Consider the following 9,137-nt stretch of genomic DNA (forward strand, 5'->3'; position numbering starts at 1 on the left):
TAAATGGATTAAAACGCTGTGCTAGGGCAGCCTTCAAAACCTTCAACTTCACGGCTTTTTTCTCTCAGCTGACTGGTTCACATTTTCATTAAGCAGCAAAGATGTGTCCCTCTAACACCCACTGTACAGGTAAAACCCTTTCCCTAGGACATATGCCAGGCTTATCTGAGAACTCTCTTTTATTGACATTTGTCAAAACAATGCAAATGTGTAAGAAACTTAATTCCATAAAATCACATTGCTTAAGTGCCATCTTCATGTAAAAAAATCCATTGAATTTCATTCATTTAAAAACAAACAAACAAACAAACAAACATTTCTTTTTCACATTTATAAAAACAGTGCAGCTGGCTCGTACCATAAAGGCGCACGCGATGGCCAGGGTCCTGCACCCAGCTCTGCACCAGGAAGGGCTCCTTTGCTGGGTACTCACACACCATGGACGCTAAACAGGACAAACAAACAAACAAACAAACAAACAAACAAACAAACAAACAAACAAACAAACAAACAAACAAACAAACAAACAAACAAACAAACAAACAAACAAACAAACAAACAAACAAACAAACAAACAAACAAACAAACATTTCTTTTTCACATTTATAAAAACAGTGCAGCTGGCTCGTACCATAAAGGCGCACGCGATGGCCAGGGTCCTGCACCCAGCTCTGCACCAGGAAGGGCTCCTTTGCTGGGGTACTCACACACCATGGACGCTAACCAGGATGACAGCCTCCACACTAAAGGATCTACAACAAGGCATACTTGTTCATCACCCTCTAGCAACACACATTTCCTCCGTTGTCAACAGAATAGTTACAGCACATTCCTGGGAAAGCGGCAGTGACTAGAAATCCTAAAGCAGACAAGACAGTCCAATCCGAGGCTGGGCACCAGACCTACGTCAAGCGTGTTCAGTCAGGATGGCCGCAAAGTCTTAATGAGAACTGTTTTCAGTGTATCGCTGCCTGTTCCCAGAACTCTGTAACGAAATAAGAGGAGCAAATTTTACTCCGAACACTAGCAAAGAAAAAGCAACTCAAAGACTAAAGAAAAAGAAAACAAACAAACAACTTTCTAATGGTTTGAAACATGCAACAGCAGAAAAGCATGATAAGAGCTTGTCTCCAGCTCCTAAACCACTTCTGCTTGGGAAGAGAAAGACACTACAAAGTAAGAATTATTTGAAGTCTCATTCGATTCTCTTAAGCAAAAAATGAGACAGGTAAGTACAGACATTAATACACAGGGCCTCATTGAAAGAGCAGCTATTATTCAAATAAGTTTTTACATCAGGTTATGTACAATATCCCTATCTGCCTCCACAGACAAGACACAGATGTACCTGACAAATAAAACAGAACACCAGCAGAGAACAAGGGAGGTGCTGAGTACACAGGGAACAGATTCAAATTGAAAAGAGGTTTTGACTGCAAAATAAAAACTAAAACCAAATGCAGGGCTCTTGGGAGGCTGTCCACTGAACAGCCTCCTACTTCTTCCACCCCTGCCTAGGCTGTGCATACAAACATGGAACAACTCTTCTAGATAGAGAAGAATCAAGAGAAACATGCCCTCTACTCACCCTTCCTTTCCTTTTGCTGCACAGGAACATGCTGCTATCCTGCTGCCTGCTTGGAGCCTACTGCAGGAGGAACAAGGCTGTCCAGCTGCTGACGGTTCCCTGTCTGAACCAGCCATTCATAGAATTTATTTTCCACCAGCACCTGGAACTGTTTCCTCTGATCCCTGAAACCAAGAGCAGATCAGCAGGCAAGTATGTAAAGGTCACATTTATTTATACTATTACACATCTAAACCTCACCTTCACTACTAAAACAAGACTCCATATATATCAGCTAAGAGCTGGGCTTGGTTCCTGAACTGTCTGTACCAGGAAGAGGTTTTTACCAAGTGGTTATGACTATAACGAATCCCAAAGGCAGAACTTGGTGAAGTTAGAGAAGTGATACAAATTTCCCCATCCCACTAGCACAGCAACCCTGTTCCACAGGGCTGCCTCCGCTTTATGCTTAGAGTACACATTAAAAACTGTCTGAAAAGGGAGAAAAAGAAGATTAGTAATCAGCAGTTCAAGCACTAAAGACACAAAATTCTGTTCTGACAGCATCTGAGAGCGAATGGAGATGAGGAAAAAAAATGCACCTATAAACAACACTCCTCAAATACCTCCCATCAGTGCTAAATAACTTTTGGGGTGTGTTTGGTAAGACCAGCAATAACAGGGTACACCACCTAGCTCAGGCTCTCTGCCTCTGGCACTGGTCAGATGCCCAAGAGCAGCACAGGCTCATGGCAGTATTTCTCCAGAACAGCATCCCGGCCACCTGGGATCAGCTCAGCTCCGGAATATCTTAAGCCAAAGGTGGCATGGGTGTTGAGTAGCTCCTGCTGGACTTTTTTTTTCCTATGGGCTTATGCAATTCCTTTCTGAACCCATGTAAAACATGAACATTTTCAATATCCTGTGGAGATTTTATGTGGTTTTACTTTGAACCCGTTCCTAATTTGATGTGCGGATCCCATCCTATACTGGGAAAAGCAGCAAACCAGCCCTATTCATTTTTGTGGCACTCAGTTTGAGAGAGACTCGGTGTACCCAGACCCTTTTGTCAAGTTGAAGACTCTTCTTTGTACTATCGCTTCCACTTGAGACATTCCCCAGAAAGCAGGGTTCTAGGACAGAAACTAACCTACAATCCTCCTCAGTGAATGTGAACACAAAGGCAGTCACTTCTTTCTTCTCTTCGGGTTTTATCTTCTCCAAGTGCTTTTTATATACCTTGATCTGCTACTGACCCTGAAAGACTTTCTGTCTGATATGCTCAAAAAATGAATAAACAGGATTTTACGCTTTTGCAAGTTGCTCCTCAAGCTGTCTTACTGGTCGTGTCTTACGGGGGTTTTACTTTCAGCCTGGCAGGATTTACATTCTTTTTTTGCCCCACTTTCCTCATTCAGACAACTTCAACTTCTTGAAAGATGTCTTCTTATTTCTAACATTGTCTTTCACCTCCCCGTTCAAGCGTGGCAGCTTTTTGCTTTCTCTAAGTCTGATATCCTGTTTGCTCTAAGCTTCCTAGTTGTTTCCCTAGTTGTTTCCCTCCCTGCAGGAGGCAGAGACGTTTTACACTGTCAGCTGCCCAGTTTCTTTTCGGCAAGCTTCTAAACTTGGCACAGTTTTCCCCCATTTAAGGAAATAAGCCACTCCGGTAGTGAGCTCTTGCCTACTGTGACTGCTGTAGAGGATGTTAAATCTAAGCACATCATCTGTATAACCTCACGTTTCTTTAATAATGGGATTTTGACAGGCCAATCACCTTCACAAAACCCTGGGGTGAGAAGCAGCAGCCCTGGGAGGACAAGGGCTGAAGGGGGAAGAAGTACCTTAGATGAGGCTGATAGACAGAATGAAGGACTTGAGCTCAAGGGCTGAAGTTATAACTTTCCTCTCTGCTGCCCTTGAAGACTCAGGGCTGAGAGTTTTTGCACCCCTGTCACCACTACTTGGTCACTACTGCTCAGGCACCTTCCACCTGTACAAAAATCCTGACCCAGAATCCTTTCTCTCTCCCATTCTAGAGCTCTTTCAAACATTCGGGACAGAGGCAGCTGGGTTTCAGAAAGGAACAAGGGAAGCGGAGGGAGCTCTGCCAAAACAAAGAACGATCACACAGACCAGAACTCCTCAGCTTGGTATGATGGGAAGTGCAGACAGTTTGACCCAAGAGGAGGTTTTCAAATTCCATGTTCCCCACAGGATAAACCCCTTCAAGATCACTGCTTGTCAGTACCCAGTTACATGCCTGTTACAAGTCATCAACTGAGCACAGAACAGAAAGAAAATCTATACAGCTCAAGTGCAGCTTAGGGAACAAAAGTTGTTCTCATCTCTTCAAGCCTTTACAATTGAATATCTGGGTTGCTATCCCCATTCTGTATCTGCAAAGGAAGCCAGGTCCTTCAGGTTGCTGCATCAAAACGGTTCACAAAAAGATAAAAGCAGCTAAACTGAAGTCAGCAGAGATTTGTACCCTTGCCCGACCTGGCTGGCTGCAGAAGAAAGCACGCTGGCAAAGCAAGCAAGCTCAATTTTTTCAGAACTCCACAACAGGTGCTGAGAAAAAGAACAGGCACGCATCAGTACATGAGATGGGCTAGGACAGGCCTAGCTGGTACAGTAAAAGCTGGGCAGAAGGTTTGATGCAATCTGATAAAGAGGACTTTAAAATCTACTGTCCACGAGGTGACCTACTGTAATGGTCCACATGCACATTCTTAGCTCACCTCAACAACAGCTGGGACAGTAATTTAAAGCTTCGATCTCAATGTAAAGGTTGGGCTAAGAGTGACCGCCAATCAGCTGCAGGCCAATAATTAGTCGAGCTGTTGTTCAGGGTACGCACCCAGATCTCACCCACAGCAGCATGTGACATTGGAAGCAGAACAGAGAGCAGAGAGACAGTACCCAGCATGAGGTAAGTCGTAAACTCTTACTGCTGGGGTGCATCCCTCACCTCAGCCCTCAACAGCATCTAGGCATGCTTCGCCTTGAGTCTCGCAAGCTAGGAACACACAATCGTGGCAAAGCGCCTCCTTCAGAGTTACGACTGTGAGCATTATTCTTACTGTAATAATACCAAAGACCAGGATCCCAAGACTGCTAATCACTAATGCTCTAGAAATGGCATGCAAGACACAGCTCATGCAAATCAACCCATTATTAAAGCATTTTTGTTGAACCACATCAAATGAATCTCCTGTTTGTACGTCTGAGCTGAGCTTCAACGCAGCTCACACGTTCCTGTTCGGATGCAGCACTCACTTGGTCAGGCCTGCCTCCTTGACAGTTTTCTGCCAGATCTGTACCTTCTGCTCTCGCTGATTCAACGCCTTCTGATATGCGTGGGGAAGCCCACCCGGCGTCTCTGTAGTGTCCCCTTCCATCTCAAAAGGAATCACGAAAGTGTAGAAATCCGAGGGCGGCAGGAGGCGGAAGATGCTCGTGTCGCTGCTCTCCTTGCACACCAGCATGGGGCTGTCCCAGTAGTTCGGCAGAGTGGCCAAGCCCACCTGTGCCATGTGGTCTTCAAGCATCGGATAATGGGTGTGGAAAGGGGCAAAGCTGACTGCTTGGTTCCCCGAGAGGATGAGAGGCTGGGTAGGCGTGAGAATGTAAAAGGTACAGGCAGCAGTGGAAGAAAGGGACAAACGATGGCAAACCACAATGACCTTGACGTTGTCACAGCTGTGGACATGAACAGACGCCTGGACAGGGCCAAGGACAAAAGTGCTATTCCGACACTTCTCAATGGTCACAGACCTGCAAAAGAACAAGAGCGCGAGGACACAGTGAGCAAGAAAGAACAAAACCAGGAATTTTTCAGTGCTTAGTCCATCTAACAAGAACTTAGCGCTTGAGCAAACTTGCTGAAAAGACATCTAGCCAAGTCCCAGGAGAAGAAAAACTCACCGGAGAGGAGAGAGCAGATAAATGAAGGACTCGTTGCAGCGATGAATTCTTACGTGAGCCCCCACCAGGGTGTCCGAGCTCTTGGCCAGCGTCTGCTTGTACACCTGGCTCATTATCACCATAGGGAACACCTCAGGCACCACACGAGTATTGCAGGCAATCTTTGCTCTCCTGGTTGTTCCTTCAACTGCAAAATAAAGTTAACAAATGCATTTAAAATAAACAAAAAAAAAAGCACAAAAAGGCTATACGTGATTCCTAACAGAGATACAGACATGATGGTTCACTGTCCACATCACTCAGCAATCCCTCAAGAAAATAACCAGCCCAAAACTTCAAGGATGGTATCATCAAATTGTGCCGCTTTACGCACCAGGCATACCATCTGCCAACTGGGCAGGTCAGCAGTACGTAGCAATCAGAAGCTCCAGAAGTCAGGGCACACTGAAAGATTAAAAAACCTTCAAGATTATTCAGGGGCAGCCAAAGCCTCCCACAAGCTACAGTAAGCCCTGGCCTAGGCATCTCCATTTCCAGAAGTCTGCTCCTGAACACAAGACCTAGCTTGGCAGGGAGAGCCTTAGGGCAAGTTTTACGTTGAAAGCAGGAACTGTATGTTTTAAGACAGTGAAATGCTCCCTCTACAGTACAATCCTGGAGGAACATCACTTGTCCTACCTAACACACTGCCTCTCTTACTCCTGTGCAGTCAGAGGAAACAAAACATTAACCTGAATTTTTTTCTCTTAAGGTGGAAGGTGCCTTGGCTCCACTGCCATGTCCTCGCAGGTGAGGGAACATGATTCAAGGCAAGGAAACCTAGCCCAGTTCCCAGCTTTGCTACAAACTCATTGCATTATCTACTTTCTGTGTCCAGCTGTACTTGAATCATGAGGATAGTGATACTGACCTCACTCAGAAGGCCCTTGGAAAATAAAGTCATTGATGTTTGCTCACAAAAGTGCTCCAAGGACTGGAAAAATACACACAGATGTCACACAGCAGCCTCTAGGTCCCCAGACTCACCTCTAAGCTGTCACCTTCCCCATCTCCACTGACAGTAAGGAGGAAAAGGAGGCAAACCCCCACGCCACAGCCAGATCACTGCTCAGCAAGAGGAACTGAGACAGGAAAGTTGTTTCTAAAAATAAAGGCAAGGCCTGTAGCTACCTTGCTGTGCCCAGGCAAGTTTCTTCCCAGACTTGAGGCAGGCAGTCATTCCAAAAGGGTTTGTCATCAGGCAAGACCGCAGCCAGCTCTCTAGCTTGGGGAAAGAGAAGGCTTTGGAGACCTTTGAGTAGCCGTTCTGCCCATGACAGGGCTGCCAGAGGGCAAGTTCGTGCAGAGGATGGACTGTTCTGGATTTATTCACGGTCCCTTCAATAAGAAAGCTGAGGGCACAGACAGCTTCGTAGGATACCAAGCTGCTGTGGGTGGAATGGGAGGCGGCAGTGAGCTGCTCCGGCTCCAGCAGCAGTTCCAGCATATTGGAGAGGTGGCTCTGCACGAAGGCACGGTGGTCCTGATCGTTCCAGTTCTTAGCGGGCAGAAAAACACAGAAGAACGAGGTGAGTTCTCACAGAGCTGACAAGATCCACTGACATGATACAATGCATCCTTGTTTACGCTTGTTCTAAAAGAGGGAAAGGAAGTCAAACATGGTGCTCTCTCCTGCTGCTCTGCTCTTCCAAAACACAGAAAGGAAACTGGACTCGTCACGAACCTCCCTCAAGAGCAGAAAACCATTTTCTTCTATATCCAAGTACCAAGTATTTCATTCTAGAAAGCAGAAACAGACTCTCCTACAACCCTTCCCACACAAATTCAGCCAGCTACTGCTGGCAATTGAAGGTAGGAAACAAATCAATAATTTGCAAGACAGCCAAGGTCTTGCAACTGCTCTATTGGAAAATCGCTGCATCTGTTCCAGACCTTCAGATATGATTGAGTGCCACCTTCCAAGGCGCTGCAAGGAAAAAGGAGAGGGTCATTTCTCCACAGGCGAGCAGACCAATAAACCAAACGACCTCTGAAAGAATCATTAATTCAACTTCTAAAGGGCTCCACACCAAAAAAAAAAGCATACGACTAGAATTATGGCAGACGTTAATAAAGACAGCCTTTGCTGGCCTGCAAACTGCAGAACAAGGAACACAAGGCTGTGATTCACACGTTGGCCTCACCACCCACGAGGGCTGTAGCCAAAAGGGCCAGTAACCAGCAGCTGCAAGCATCTTGTCCAGTGGCCGGAGATCCCTGCCCTGTGACAAAGACCCTCTCACACCAGACAAGCCTCGCTACACCACTTCAAAAGGGGGCACGGTTCACATCTGGTGTCGCTAAAGCTGAGGGAATCTCACCCAATCGCACAGCGAAAAGTAACACCAGACAGCCCCAATCCCATCAGGACCAAAACCTCTGGGAGGGGTACAACAGCAGCCAAGATGCACCTCCTTCCTGCCCAGTGCTTTATGTAATGGCTACAGTTAAAAGAAAATATCAGCTTTTAAATAACACTGGATGCTCCACGGCCACTCAGCTCGAAGCCCTGCACCAGTTCCTCTCATTTCTTTTCTTCATTTGTTCAAACTTTCAGCATAAAATTACCCAGTTCCTATTTTTAATTATTTCTGTGTGTCCTAAGCTACACTTCACTAGCTCATACAGCTCACAGCATCACACTCGTGACAGAAATCCACGGAGGTTTGCAGCTGGCCTTTCTAATAATGTTGCCAATCTGTAACTCACTCTCAGATACAGAGCTGCCCACAAGCTGCACCCCATCCAACTCACTTCTTTCAAAACACTTGGTAGCATTTTAAAAGGAAGCATTAGCATTTCCACATTGTTGATCCACAGCAGACCAACCAACTCCCCTCTCTGAAATACAACTTGAAGCTAGGCACCATCCTAGGATCCTAATATTGTACAGTGGATCACAGGAAAGCAGCCTCCAACATAAGAAAAGCTGCTTTGCTTTTGACTAAGAGAAAAAGCAAAGAGGCAGTTGCTTCTTAAAAGGAGAATTGCCAAGACTCTGAGAGAACTTTCACAGTTGTTCTCAGACTCTAGGAAATTCCCATGGACCACTTCTGCTGGTAAAGCTGCAGAGAACACACCCACTTCATTTACTATTGAGCGAAGTATCTCTAATTTGTGTCTAGCTTAAACTTTACCACAAGCAGGGTTACACCCTCCCAGGAACAAACCAGCTGCTTTTCAACCCACCTCAAGGCAGGACTGTGTCGTTTCCCATATGGCCACGCAAAGGAGAATCTTACAGCCACAAATACCTTATTCTCGCTGGTGGATTTTCCAGTCAGGCTGGGAGACTTGGTCCTGGGGCTAGGCCATTCCTCCCCAATCAGAGATCTTCGCAGAGAAACCTTGTTCATCTGCTGGACGTACAGGAACAGCAGGAACTGCAGAGTGTCTACCGACAGCTAGCCAAGAGGGGAGAAAAAGAGGCGTTAGGACGGGCTGGGCTCTCTCCACGCTCGCCCGGCTCGGGATGGGGCTCCTGCCTTGCTCCGCTCCCGCTCCAGCTCGTCGGCGCTGGCGCAGGCCGCCTCGGCCTCGGCCCACTCGAGGCGACGCGGTGGGTCCCGCCGGAGGAAGCTGTCGAAGAGCTCAAAGTAGA

At 46.4% G+C, this 9,137-nt stretch overlaps 1 protein-coding gene across 1 annotated transcript; it reads right to left on the minus strand.

The window, feature by feature from the left end:
* Nucleotides 1–898: 898 nt before the first annotated feature.
* TBCCD1 (TBCC domain containing 1) lies at nucleotides 899–9,132 on the minus strand (the record flags this gene model as incomplete). The annotated part of the gene is made up of 7 exons (XM_010296939.1): nucleotides 899–985; nucleotides 1,589–1,752; nucleotides 4,850–5,347; nucleotides 5,498–5,684; nucleotides 6,668–7,034; nucleotides 8,791–8,940; nucleotides 9,022–9,132. Coding segments are annotated over 6 exons (1,443 nt in total), but the record flags the coding sequence as incomplete, so codon positions are not given.
* Nucleotides 9,133–9,137: the final 5 nt, after the last annotated feature.

Source organism: Phaethon lepturus, unplaced genomic scaffold (genome assembly GCF_000687285.1).
Source record: "Phaethon lepturus isolate BGI_N335 unplaced genomic scaffold, ASM68728v1 scaffold25641, whole genome shotgun sequence".
NCBI lineage: Eukaryota > Metazoa > Chordata > Aves > Phaethontiformes > Phaethontidae > Phaethon > Phaethon lepturus.